Source organism: Papaver somniferum, chromosome 1 (assembly GCF_003573695.1).
Source record: "Papaver somniferum cultivar HN1 chromosome 1, ASM357369v1, whole genome shotgun sequence".
NCBI classification, from domain to species: domain Eukaryota; kingdom Viridiplantae; phylum Streptophyta; class Magnoliopsida; order Ranunculales; family Papaveraceae; genus Papaver; species Papaver somniferum.
Window position 1 is genome coordinate 234,353,649 of NC_039358.1, and position 14,881 is coordinate 234,368,529.

At 38.4% G+C, this 14,881-nt stretch overlaps 1 protein-coding gene across 1 annotated transcript; it reads left to right on the forward strand.

Annotated features, from left to right (window-relative positions):
* The first annotated feature begins 6,779 nt into the window (after positions 1-6,779).
* LOC113272756 lies at positions 6,780-8,120 on the forward strand. Its single transcript, XM_026522554.1, has 2 exons — positions 6,780-7,218; positions 7,714-8,120. The coding sequence occupies exons 1-2, from the start codon at positions 6,780-6,782 to the stop codon at positions 8,118-8,120; spliced, it is 846 nt and encodes a 281-aa protein (XP_026378339.1).
* The last annotated feature ends 6,761 nt before the right edge of the window (positions 8,121-14,881 follow it).

Below are 14,881 nucleotides of genomic sequence, written 5' to 3' on the forward strand. Positions count from 1 at the left end.
CATTGTACCTCAATTCTCTACCCCTGGTTCACCAGAGAAAAATGGAATAGCAGAAAGACGAAACAGAACTTATAAGGACATGGTTCGTACTATGCTATGTAATGCTACCCTTCCTGAGTCTTTTTGGGGAGAAGCCTTGAAGACGACAACATATATAGTGAATCGTTTTCCTAGTAAAGCAGTACCCACGACACCTTTTGAATTGTGGACAGGTATAAAACCTAGTCTTAATCATTTCCATGTATGGGGTTGTCCAGCTGAAGCAAGAGTTTATAATCTGTCTGAAAAGGCGCTTGATTCTCGCACTGCAAGTTGTTTCTTTGTTGGTTATCCATATAGATCAAAGGGGTACATGTTTTATTGTCCATCTAAGCATTTTGAAATTGTTGAAACTAACAATGCTAAGTTTCTAGAAGATGATGAAACCAGTAAGAGTTTAGAGCCAAGATCAATTGTGTTTGAAGAAGAAGATACTCCTTCAATACATACTGAGAATCCAGCTCCACAACAATCTAAAGTTGATATTCCAGAATCTTCTTAAGCTGCTGAAGAAGGTGAATCAGTTCTGCGAAGATCAACTAGACCAAGAAAGATTGTTTTCAAACCAGGTTTTAGTACGTTCATGATCAACTCAGATTGTAAAGCTGATGATGAAGATGAACCATTAACATATTCACAGGCGGTGAATGAGAAGAATGCTCATTGTTGGATTCCTGTCATTCATGAAGAGCTGAAATCAATGGATTTAAATAGAGTTTGGGATATGGTTGATCTACCTGAAGGTGCAACTACTGTTGTTTGTAAATGGATCTTTAAAATCAAAAGGAATGCTGATGGGAGTATAGAAAGATACAAGGCCAGAATAGTGGCGAAGGCGTATACTCAAGAAGAAGGTGTCGGCCACGAGGAAACCTTTTCCCCAGTCTCTAAGAAGGATTCTTTTAGAATTATGATTTCTCTTGTAGCTCATTTTGATCTGGAACTATTTCAAATGGATGTAAAAATAACATTCTTGAATGGTGAACTAGATAAGAAGATCTATATGGTTCAACCGGAAAGCTTAACATCTAAGAATCAAGAAGGAAAGGTCTGTTGTTTGAAGAAATCTCTGTATGGTTTGAAACAGGCCTCTAGAAAATGGTATCTGAAGTTTGATCGGGTGATTAGTTCTTTTGATTTTGATGAAAATGTGCTTGACAAGTGCATTTATCTGAAATCTAGTGGGAGCAAGTTCATTTTTCTGATTCTATATGTTGATGATATTATGTTGGCTACTAATAATCATCATATGTCATATGAAACTCAGAATTTTCTCTGGACTAATTTTGAGATGAAATACATGGGAGAAACTTCTTATGTCCTTGGCATTAAGATTCATCGTGATAGAAACAGGGGTTTGTTGGGTTTATCTCAAGAAGATTCTTAAAAGGTTTGAAATGCATAATTGCGCAGCGGGCGAAGCACCTATCGTTAAAGGTGACACTATTAATAAATTGCAGTATCCGAAATCAGAACTAGAAAGGAGCCGAATTGACTCGAAAAGGTATGCATCAACAGTAGGTAGCTTAATGTATGCCACGATATGTACTCGTCCGGATTTAAGTTTTGTGGTTGGTATGTTGGTCCGGTATCAACCCAATCCAGGTGAATCCCATTGGAAGGAAGTGAAGAAAGTGTTTCTATACTTACAGCGAACAAAGCATTTTCAGCTTGTTTACAGAAGATCGAGAGAGTTAGAAGTTGAATGTTTTTCAGATTCTGATTTTATGGGATCAGACAGTCTGAAATCTACTTCAGATTATGTTTTCATGTTTGCTAATGGTGATATTTCATGGAAAAGTATGAAACAACCAGTACAAGCTCAATCTACAATGGAGGCAAAGTATATGGCTTGTTATGAGGCGACTACTCAAGCTGTTTGGATAAAGAATTTTATGAGGGGTCTTCTAGTTATTGATTCTGTATCTAGACCAATGAAGTTTTACTGTGATAATCAAGATGCAATCAGTTTTGCGAAAGATAATCAAGGATCAGGAAGAGTAAAACATATTGATGTTAAGTATTTCCTAGAAAAGCGCAAAATTAAGGACGGAGGAATTTTTATGTCTCATGTTTTGTCTGAACGTATGATTGCAGATGCAATGACAAAAGGTTTGAGTCCTAAAGTGTTTAAAGAACATGTGACTGCTATGGGTGTTGTTGATATTTTCTAAGTTTTTCTGAAGCATTTATGTTCTGGTTATATATAGTACATAATCAACTACTTCAGTTTGCATCAACATGTCCTGTTTCACATATGCTTCATATGTTTCTATTTTGTTTCTTAAGTGAGACATAATACGGTTCTTTTTTGCAGATAACAACACTAAAAGTTTATGCCAGCTAAAAATATTAACTTAATGTCAACTGACCGTCTGGTTTGCTGATTATAGAAATGGCCTATGCATCGTTTAAGTGGTGCTTGAGTCTTTATAGTCGTTTTCTAGCGTGCTGTTTGACTTAAGGATAAGGTTTTTCATGATCTTTGCCTCTCTGATCGGGATTGCAGTTTTCTAAATCAAAAGGGTGGCCACCTACATTTCTTTTACTGATTTCTAATCAAAATTCTTCACTTGGGTGTTTACAAAATTCAGAAAAGATTTGTTGCTGATCAAAGTGGGAGAATGTTAACTTTATTTGCTTTAGCAACAAATTAAGTTTTGTTTTTTTAACTAAGTTGGATTAGTGCAATCCTAATCTGAAAGTTTAAGGTTTAGATTATGTATGAAAGTTTTCTGTTTTGGTCAAGGAAATGATATTCATTGACCATTGCAGGTGGCATACAAGATAATATGTGTTGTTGTAGGATTGTTCTTCAACTGTGATGGCAAGTTGAAGGACACCTGTTCCTATGTAGCATGAGGTGGACTCCATTCTATCCTCTTATATAACTAAAGTTTATACCATCAATGAAAGTAAGAGGAGATAGAACTGGAAGTTTATCTAGCTGGAAATATCCTAGTACTATTAGTATAATTGCTGTCAGTCAGACTTCATATCAATACTAATCTAAGGTATGTCTAACTACATCTATTTGTTTTAGTGAACTGTCTAGTTATAATATTGAAGATCCTAATATACAGCAATATCAGCATGAAGTGATTGTAATTGATCATGTTAAGTAAACTTTAAATCATACTTAACCTATAGTAATCATGTTTAAGTTGCTGATATTCTAACACATACAACCAAACAAAAATGTGGTTTTTTTATTATCAGTTTTACACATTTCATTATCAGTTCAGTGAGCTAAACAAAAAGGTTGTTTTTTCTTTTTTATCCATGTACCACTATCAAAACAACCTGAACCGTAACTACCAAAATACCATATACCACATTGGAGAGTGACACACCCAATGTGCTATTTGAGGAAGTTAAAACGAGATGCAAGATTGCAGTGCCTAGTGCAAAAAGTGAAGGCTACTTACACAACAATTAATCACTTAGCAATTTCATCTCCATGGCTGGCAGTTGTAGTTGGAAGGAAAAAAGGATCCTTTCCGTTTTGATAAATACTGAACAACTGTGTCGAGTATCGTCTAGCCAGCCTCTTGCAGTCGTCAATTGCTTTAGAATCGAATATCTTTAGCTCTTTGACAGACTTGTTAAGGTCACCTTCGTAGTCCTCATCCATTAGAAACTTGGCCAAAGTAGTACACCTGCTGAACGAAAATATCAATAAAGCTAAAATTGTATGAAAACTAAAAACCAAGAAAAGATGTCACTACTGATTCTTCTCATTCCATTTTGTTCATTGTTCTTGGACATAACTATGAACATTTTGCTGAATGCCTGCCCAGTGTAGGTGCAGCCACGAGCAACAAAATCTGTTGCTCCCACCATTCAACCAACAAGTACATACTATTACAGAGAAATCAACCACTAATTTTTCTGTTGCCACCCAATTCCTTCGATAATTGATATACAAAGTTCGCAGTCACTACAAAGATTGAAATTTCATTTTGCTGAATGCCTGCCTAGTGTAGGTGCAGCCACGAGCAACAAAATCTGTTGCTCCCACCATTCAACCAACAAGTACAGACTATTACAGAGAAATCAACCACTAATTTTTCTGTTGCCACCCAATTCCTTTGATAATTGATATATAAAGTTCGCAGTCACTACAAAGATTGAAATTTCATTTTGCTGAATGCCTGCCCAGTGTAGGTGCAGCCACGAGCAACAAAATCTGTTGCTCCCACCATTCAACCAACAAGTACAGACTATTACAGAGAAATCAACCACTAATTTTTCTGTTGCCACCCAATTCCTTCGATAATTGATATACAAAGTTCGCAGTCACCACAAAGATTGAAATTTCATTTTGATAAGCAACCACAAGGTTTTCAGTAAAGGTAGGAAGTGCAAAATTTTAACTGGGTCATGAGAACAATACAAATGTAAGATATGCATATTCCTCCTGATGAGCAATTGGATTCCGAAGTATAAAGTTAAGTCTTCAGACTTGTGATATGCAAGTAATGATGCTCTAACTACTGCTAAAATGAGAGGATAATTCTCAAAGGTAAAGCCAGATAATAGAGGGAATGGCATTATTATAAGATATGGCTAATTTAGATATTAGGAAATCAAGCTATGAATTCGCCAGCCGAATATGAAAAAGAGTCCATGCAATAGATTAAGCAACTGAACATAGACGGTATAAAAAATGTAAACCAAGAGGCTCTCAACTTTTGCAACATTGAACAAGCAGATGTACATTAACTGCAAAGACAGTAATTTTCATCCAGTTTTCAGGTATAAGCGAATTGGAAGCTGTTGGAAATACGGGCACCCATGTGTGTGCATGCCCAAAGTCCACCTTGGGTGGTTATAGAAAGTCATGTGCTTGACTTTGCCAAAAGGAAAAATCCTTCTCCAACTAATCAAGCCATGGTGAAACATGTGACTTGTTTCTTGCCACTATGTGTTTGCGTGATGATAACAAGTGTTTAATCACTTACTCCATGTGTTTATTTCCATGCTAACAAGTGTTAGAACTTGCTCCAAGTATTTGGTTCTTCCTTGACACTTGCCAAAAGAAGATACTTGAAGTTTGAGTATAAATAGGCTTCTAGTTTCATTTGTTGAAACAACAATAAGAAGTAGAAAATACTACAACTCAATATTAGTGAGTTTAGCTAGAGATAAACCAAGTATGGAGAATAAGCTAGAGAGTTCTAAGTGAGCATTCTAGTTAGCTAGCAAAGTCTTCTAGTATTCAAACATTAGTTGTAGAACCACCAACATCCATTAGTGTCATTTGGAGAAGAAGTAGAAGTTCTATACGGTATTTAGTTTGTGGAAATATAGTTTGTGCTCATTTTTGTGGCACCTACTCACCGCCGAGTTTGGAGGTTCAAGAACGTGAAACACAAGTGATCCGTTGGTTCGACGTCATCCTCATTTGGAGCTATTACAAGGTACGAACTAATAACCCGCTTCCGCATTTGATTTGTTCAACTTACATATATATTAGTTATATATGACTATCATTGGCATCAGAGCCTTTTATGCGTTTTCGTTAAGTTTTGAACCAAGGACTAAACAACCATTCCCTAAAAGGATTATGACCTAAAATTAATTTTGTGGAGCCATTACCTTTGTGGATTAATGTGTTCCAATTTCTGGTCTCACGCCGACCATCCAATGGACCATGGACTAAACGGCCTCTGCCGGAAAGGACTACGACCTAAAATTAATTATGTGCAACAATCACCTTTGTGGTTGATTTAATTAATTTCACATAAATACAACATACATGATATTAATATTTTTTAAATATGATTAATTTTTTGAATCATGTTATTTAATTTGATATCATTAGTTTAATCATAAGTGTCTTGCTCAACAAAAATACTAAGTGTATGTATTTGCAAAAATATGTATTACTTTGTGTATTTTCAGAATTTTAGAAAAATCTAAAAGCGGATTTTTCATTACTTCTGAAACGGGGCATATTTTTATTTTTCATTAATTGAAAAATAATTTACTTGCTTTATTTTCATTAGTTGAAAATAATTTCAATAATAATTGTTCCCGAAACAATGCATATTTTTGATTTATTTTCGTTAGTTGAAAATAATTTGTGAGCAAGGTACATGGAAAATTAGTAGCAAGAAACTTCTGTTTTTGTATACGTTTTCCACATGATGTATTTTGTTTATATGAAGCTTATTTATCTCCGTTGATATATAACTTATCATCATATGTTGGTTGATTCTAAGTGGTTTTATTGGCTTAAGTTATGTGCTTTACCAATATTTATTAGTCCAAATTAATTGATAGAGGTTATATTAAAATGCATATTTGGGTGATGATTACGAGCCTAGCGAAATTTTCGATCTCGAATTTGTGTGTAGATATAATTTTATCAATTAGATTTTGAGACAAAATAGTGAGTGTACACATAATAATAATGTCCAACTTTGTGCAACAAACGTGTAGAAATGGCTAGCAACAATGTGTTTGCTGATCTCAATAAGGGTGACAAACTTGATGGGAAGAAGTATGATGTGTGGCATAGAAAAATCCGATACTTGTTGGATGAAGGGGGGAAAATGGAACTCCTAACAACTGAAATGGTCCGACCCGCCGAGGGTAATACTGCCCAACACCATCTTGATCTTGAAGCCTAAGAAGCTTGGGTTAAGAAAGATCGTAGTGCACGCCACACTATGTTGAGTAGCATGCACAATGATCTTATTGGATAATATGAGGATTTTCCTACTGCCAAGCAAATGTGGGACCAGCTAAAATTTGACTTTGGTGGTACGACCACCACTAGACTTGGCAGCTTAGTGCTGAAATTTGAGGTCTACCGAAAGGATCCCAAGCATTCAATGACAGAACATCTAAGAAGGATGTCGTCAATGATTCGTGAGTTGAAATCTGCTGGGAATGTTCTTAGTGATGAACAACAAGTTTTAGCTGTGATAAGGTCATTGCCTGATTCTTGGGTTCATATGAAGCAAATTCTGACTCATAATGAAAGCATTAATAATTTCTCTGACATCTCTCGACACGTTGAGCTTGAAGCTGAGCGCCAAGAGGTGACACATGTGGCTACCTTGTATGCTCAAGGTGAGCGCAAACCACAAGTGAAGCGCAAGAAAAATAGCCAAACAAATGCGGGACAGGCAGAAAAACCAGCTAAGCGCCGTCGTGGCAAGCGTGCTGGTAAAAGAGACAAATCTAAGATGAAATGCTATAACTGTGAAAACAAATGACACTTTGGCCGTGAGTGCACTGAGTCGAAGAAGGTACTTTTTTCATTTAACTCTGTTTACACATCTGTGTGTTCACATGTAATGGTTGCTCACTCTCTCCCTGAATGGATTGTAGATGCAGGAGCAACAAAACATGTAGCTCGAGATCGAGCGGGGTTCGTAGATTATCGACATATTTCACGTGGTACATATAGAGTCTATATGGGCAATGGCACATGTTAGGATGCTATGGGAATTGGAACGTACCAACTCTCTATGCGCTCTGGACGCATTTTAACACTTCACGATGTGTTATACGTACCTGGAATTCATCATAATCTACTTTCAGTTATTTCACTTCTTAGTTTAGGGTACTCTTTTAAAATAGAAGATGGTAGGTTCGATATCTTCTTTTATGGTACTTTGTTTGGACATGGTTATTTATGTAATAATTTCTTTATATTAGACTTGTTTAATTCTGTTTCTTCTGAGACTTTAGTGTCCGATGCTAGTAGTAGTAGTGTTATTGACTGTGTGACTTGGCATGCTAGACTAGGAAATATCGGGCAAGATAGGATGACTCGCTTAGCTCGAGAATGTCATCTAGGCTCACTCGCTAAAGTTTCCTTACCCGTGTGTGAACCTTGTCTAGAAGGAAAAGCTTGTAGAAAACCTTTTGGTAAGGCCAAACGTGCTGATCAACCTCTTGTGCTAATACATTCTGATATTTGTGGACCTATGAATGTTAAAGCTAGACATGGTTATTCTTATTTTCTCACATTTATTGACGATTATACGCGATTTGGTTATGTATATTTGATTGCTCATCGCTACGAAGTGGAGAAGAATATAAGAGCTTTGTTGCAGAAGTAGAGAATCAAATTGGGAAGAGTTTAAAGACTCTCCGAACTGACCGTGGATGTGAATATTTATCCGATATGTTCAGGGAATTTTGTGAGAGTAAGGGAATAACTAGACAACTTACTATTCCAAACACTCTGCAACAAAATGGTGTTGCAGAGAGAAGGAGTAAAACATTATTGGATATGGTTAGATCAATGATGGCGCAAGCCAACTTCCCAATATCTTTCTGGGGGATGCTATTATGACTGCAACTTACATTTTGAACCGTGTCCCAAATCAGTCTGTTCCTTCTATATCATATGAACTTTGGAAAGGCAAAAAACCTAATTTAGGAAATTTGCGCCCATGGGGTTCAGCTGGTTATGTTCACAACGCTTCTCATGTGTATGGCAAGCTAGGTCCTAGAGCAAGAAAGCTTGTCTTTATAAGATATTTTGATTGCTCAAAAGGATATGTGATGTATGGTGAACATACAAGTGGAGGGATGACTGAGATAGAATCTAGAGATATTGTTTTTATTGAAAATGAATTTCCTCGAATCAGCGACAATAATAAAAACTTGGAACTCTTTGAAATAAAAGAGAGTGAAGATGTCTTACCATCTTCGAGCGAAGGTAGAGAATTAGTTTCTCAACCTATAATCGCTGAAAATAGTGGGAGTGGTCTACATCCTAGTGGGAGTGAACCGCTAGAGACGCGAGTTTTTGAACCACGCAGAAGTGAGCGTGGAAAAGTACCCCGTATGCGAGTAAGTACTGCACTGATTGAAGTGTTGGTCGCCGAGAGGTAGATGTAAATATTTTCGCCTGGGCTGGGTTTTTGGAGAATTGACAGGGTTGCCAGATGATCTTTGATTTTTTGGAAGGCTTCCTCGCAAGCGCTTGTCCATGAAAAAATTTCACCCTTTTTTAAGGTATTGAAGAAATCTCTGCATTTGTCAGAGGATCGGGCGATGAACCTACCCAAAGCCGCTAGCCGACCATTTAGTCTTTGCACGTCCTTGACCGTGGCTGGAGAGGGCATTTCTACTATAGCGCGTACCTTCTCGGGGTCGACCTCAATACCTCGTTTGGTGACTAGGTAGCCCAGGAATTTTCCTAAGGTGACTCCGAAGGTACACTTGGTGGGGTTGATCTTCATGTTGAATTTTCTCATTTGCGCAAAGATCTCCTTGAGATCGTCTACATGATCCTTGGGGATTTCGCTTTTTACAAGCATGTCTTCTACATATACCTCAAGGGTTTTATGTATCCAGGCATCAAACATCTTCTCTACCATTCGTTGGTACGTGGACCCTGCATTTTTCCACCCAAATGGCATTTTGGTATAGCATTATAGGCCACGAGGGGTGAAAAAGCGGTATTCTCTTGATCTTCCTCGACAAGGGGGATCTGGTTGTAGCCAGACTATTCATCCATGGAAGATAGCAATCCATATCCTGATGTTTCTTCTACAAGTTGGTCTATGTTAGGGAGGGGAAAGCTGTCTTTCGGACAAGCTTTGTTCAGATCGCTAAAGTCAATACAGATCCTTACTCCTCCATTCTTCTTTGGTACGATGACCATATTGGATATCCATGTTGGATATTGCACTAATCGTATTACTCCTGATGCTTCCATCTTATTTAACTCCTTTTGGATAGCTTCATGGTATTCTGGTGATACCTTTCTCATCTTTTACCGCATAGGCTTATGATTTGGGTCAATATTTAAGTGGTGACAACATAATTCAGGGTCTATTCCTAGCATGTCTTTCATACGCCATGCAAAGACATCGGAATATTCCCTTAGGATTTGTATCAGTTTTTCTTCCTCCTCTTCGCTGAGGAGCGTCCCTATTTTTACCATGCCCGGGTTTTCGGGTGTTCTAATATTTACCTCCTTGGTTGGCTCCGAGGCTGAGAAGTTCGACTCGAGACTTCCAACATCGGAGAGGTTTTGTATGGGTCCCATGGGTGAGTCCGATGAGAGACATTGATCTGTTATAGATTCGTCACCTGAATGCCTGATTTCATTAGTCTTGTCTATGTAAGCGTCGATTTCTGCCTGGTGTTTGGCATTCTTAGCTCGTCTCTTTCTGACCCTGGCGGAGTTCACTTTGTTCTATCCATATTGGACTTCTACTTTGTAGCAATACTTTGCTTCTCCGGGATCTCTAGTGATTTCTGAAACCCCGTCAGGTGTACGGAACCTTAGCTTCCGATGATATGTTGAGGCCACCCCTCTAATCCCATGGATCCAAGGTCGCCCCATAATTGTCGTATAAGGTGATAATACATCTACTACGCAGAAGGTGGTTAGGGTGACAATCTTGCAAGCCCTAATTTCTAACGTTATTTCGCCTTTAAGACGAGTTGTTGATCCCTTAAAGCCAAATATGCTATAAGTAGAGGGTATGAGGTACTCATCTTTGATCCCCATTTGTCTGAATGCTTCGTAGAACAATATTTCTACTGAGATGCCGCCTTCAATTAGGATTTTGGGCATTGACCATGGTAGTGCTTTGTTTTTTTGTTTCTCGTCCTCGCGTTCTGGGAGTGCGATGGTCATCGTGACCACGAGAGAATCGTTGTGGTTCTGCTCTCCTTCTGGTGTCGCCGAGGATGAAAAGCTTATGAGAACTTTCATCCATTCCTGTAATGGGGGTTCCTTAGCCGTACTGAAAACTTCATCACCCTGGAAGTTACGTTTGTGTATTCTCCCTGTGATGCTTCCTTCTCTCACATGTGAGGTATTCATCGAATGCGAGATAGTGTTGCAATTAAAGTTCTGTTCCTCGCAGGGGACTTCTATGCAACGGGGAGATGCCCCAGTGGATGGAGAGATCGCCGATTGTATGCTGTGTTTTTGGGACTCGGACTCGTTGACTTCTCCCTGTGGGTCCTTCGTCGATTCCCTACACGAGCATGTCCTGCTGTCATGGAAGTGATGGGATTTACGGGATTCGGTACGTTCTGGTGGCACACCATATGATAGAATTCTAGGACGAGTTGTCCTCTAGTTCTCTAGTTGTTTGGGGACTGCGAGATTCTCAGTCTCGCAATCGAGCTGGGTTCCGCCGGTTTGACTCCCTTCTCGCCTTCGTTTGGGATTAACGTCTGGGGGCCCTTCTGATGAACTAGCTTCGCGTTCAAGTATCCCTTGACTCCACCTAGGTAAATGGCTCGTTGTCACCGCCTTTGAGGTACACAATTGGTCATCTTGTAGTTGCTCAAAGGAGTTTTCCTCCTCTGGGGCCTCGTGTATAATGTCAAGCGTTATTCTCCTCTTGGATTTTCGTTTTATCCTTCTGCTACGCCCTTTGGGTTTCATCGTTCTCTCATTCATAACTTCAGGAGCTTTTTGTACGATCACACTTATAGTGTTAGCATCGTCGAGGTCAGAAGAATTACTTTTCTTGGCCTCTGAGCTAGATACTCGCTGTGGTAAGTGGTTCAACCCTCCTGGTTGAACAAGATGGCTATCATTGTTCTTCTCGAAGGGGTTTTCCTCGCCTTCGGAGTTAAAATCGTCAGTTAGCTCTCCCCTACACTGGCCATCGGGCTCTCCCTCGCCTGGGATCAGAGTTTCTCCTTGCTCTACATCGTCGAGTACTTCTGTTTGGGCTCCACCATTTTCACCTTGGATCGTACAAGAAGATCGTATCGTAACCATTACCTTCCCTGCAACATATGCAATAATACTTAATTTGTCTTTTCTCTAGAAAAGTGGGACCCTAAGTTTGCAGGTCACGTGCAGTTACTAAGCTATAGTTCAGACTAGACAGTTTAGTACAGGAAGACTTTGCAGTAAATTTTGGAAACATATGAAAATGTCAAAACATTCCTTTCAAGAGTGAGGTATTGATGACGGACGGAAAGATGTTTTTCCAGTCCTCTCTTTTCGAGGAAATAACTCGATCATTACACCTCCCTTTTTTAGGAAAAGAATCTTATCAGGATGATTAAGTATGTTTTCTGATGTAGGACATCCTACACTATTTCCTATTATAGTTTTTCTTAGAACTTCCTATAATATTTATTTATTTAGGATTTCCTTTCCTAAGTCTAGTTTGTTTCTTTGTTTGGTTTGATTTCCTTTTCTAATCCTAATTATATTTAGAATCCTTGAAGCCTATATAAGAAGGCATAGGCATAGTAGAGATATACAATTCTACAACCAATATTATTATTTGATTAATATCAAACTTATCTTTTATTTTTATTATCTTTATTTTCTTATCACTTTTGTGAATCTATTGATCTCACACTAGTTTTATCTTTTATCGGATCTTTGATCCAAAACATACGCTTCCGCTACGTCAAGTGTATCAGAGGCCAGTGTACAAGAGCACTTGTAAAATACTCCCACTCTCCACAACTAACAAAAATTATGTGAACACTAATCCAAGTAACCTGTAGGTGATATAACTTGCTTTCCTTTATATTAACTTGCTACGTCAAGTGGCATCAGAGTCATGGTTGAGATTCTCTTTTGAGTTTCTTGGATTTGTGTTCTATCCACAGTTAAGAGCCTCCATTGAGTGCCTTAATTTTCAAAATCTGTATTATGGAAAAGGAATTTCGTACTAGATTCAGAGTAGATGGAATGATCACCAACTTTTATCATTGATCCATCAAATCCGAAAAATTATATATCTATTGGGGAAGCAAATTACTTCAAGAAAAGGCACTACGGCCAATGGGATTTATTTGGCGGTCATATTGAATTTACCTTCAACAACGGTAAGTATAGCAGTTTTGCTTATTGTGAACTATCTTGTAGAGAAAATTTTCACGTGATATTAGGCGAGCCTTGGCTTTCGAGTTTAGGTGTTGTTTGCATAGTTTTGATTTTCGTCAAGGCAACAGATTGCATCGTTTAATGGGATTACATGAACCAACACCATTACGATGTTCGGCTGAAAAAGAAAAGTCAGATTTATGGAATGAGCTTGATGAGATACTTGCTCGCTTCCGAGAGAAGCGATATTTTGAAGCCTCTACAACCACATCAACTTCACAATTACCTATCTTAGAAGAAGAATTAGAAGAAGAAGAAGAAGATAACGACAATGAAGAAAGTTCTAGTGTTGTTGAAATCCAACATCCACAAACCCTTGATTTTGTTGTTTCAATAACTTCTGATTTTATTCCTCAGAATGTGCATAATCAAGAGAAATCTGAAACTTCCTTTAAAAATGCACTTCCGCCATGTCTCGAGATTGTTGATGTTTCTTGTACTCCTCATATGGATTTTGTTATGCCAAAGTTAAACTCTCATAACATCACTTGTTATGTTAAGTTTCTGGCATTTCCTATTTTATGGCATAAACCATAGAAGATAGAAAAGCAATCGAAGTACATTGTTTGCTGGGATGGGAACTTGCAATACCTACCAAATTCAAGGGTGTATTCTTCAGAAGGTGGCGAACATAATCTTTCTTATACAAACTGCTTCGATGTGTTAACAATCTCCGTGAGTCGGAATTCAGTATTTGTTGGTTCTGTCAGTAAGTAAATATCTGTAACACCGTTCTTACCTGGCTACTTTCGCTCAAATACAGATATAAAATTTGGTTCTTGTTTGAACTCTTCACACAGGACTAGTTACGAAGCTTTATCTAGGACGTATGAGATTACAAAGGTATGTCAAGAAGTTTATCCAAGTCTTCAGGGTGTTCTCTGCCAATATTTTGATATCCCACGAAAGTCTCCATGGCTTGTGTTTCTGCTGTGTCAAAACTTAAAGAAAGAAAATAAAAGGAAAGAACCTGAGGATGATAACAATTTGATCAGGAGAAGGAAAGCTAAGAAAGGGTTTCAAACTGCAGATGATAACAACTTCACTGATCGTGCTCCTCCGACAAGGGATTTTGGTGTTCTGAAGAAGCATGTTCCTGACTATTCGTGTTTCTCGGAAGTTTTAACTATCTGCCTCAGTAAGGATCCAGTATTTGTCGGTTCCGAGAACAAGTTTATACAAGTTAAATCCTCAGCTGAATACTTGCACTCGATCAATTCAGGTGCGCGTTTGAACTCCTTAATCTGGATTGGTAACAACAAAGAAGCTTCATCCAAAGTATGTGAAGTTCACAACATACGTGAAGAAGTTTTCCCAAGTTCTCTTGGTGTGCCCAGCCACGATTACTCTGAGATTCCACGAAAGCCTCCTTGGCTAGTGTTTGTACTAGTGCTGCATAAAACCTTAGGGAGAAGAAAAACAAGAGAGGATACTACTACTCAGCCAAATCCCCCGACAACAGTAGTCATGGGAAAAGTCTCGTCTCAGAAGGGAAAAGATTTAAGGAGGCTGTTAGTAGCAGATGCACATCTCAGAAATGTTAGTTTCCACATAGAAAGTTTCAAGGAAGGAGCTGACAGTATTTACATATTAAACCATGGAAAAATATGGGACAAGCTTATTATGGTGACTCCTATGGTCGCTGTTCTTACTGACAACCGACAAGCCATTATTTTTCAGTCTGATAGGGCATATGAGCAGGGAGCTATTTTGAAATTCGCTTATCACATTGGTACTCCGACACTAGCAGTAAGACACACCATGAGTACTGACGTTAACGATATCTTGGAAGGTACATCGTATAACCTACACTTCCTTGCTTGGATTAATACCATCAAGCGCTCGCAAGCCGATATTAGCAAGAGTGTCCACATGATTGTCGTTCCTTGTAGAGAAAGGGAATACTTAGCGAATACTCTTGGCGGCTGGCATCTGGCACATAAGATGAGTTCTAGGCATCTAGGAGAAACTGTAACCCAGTCTTGTTTG

Coding starts and splice junctions, on each gene's coding strand:
- LOC113272756 (XM_026522554.1), top strand. CDS start 6,780: ATGTGGGACCAGCTAAAATTTGACTTTGGTGGTACGACCACCACTAGA. Junction 7,219..7,713: donor CCGTCGTGGCAAGCGTGCTG/GTAAAAGAGACA, acceptor TCTTTATATTAG/ACTTGTTTAATTCTGTTTCT.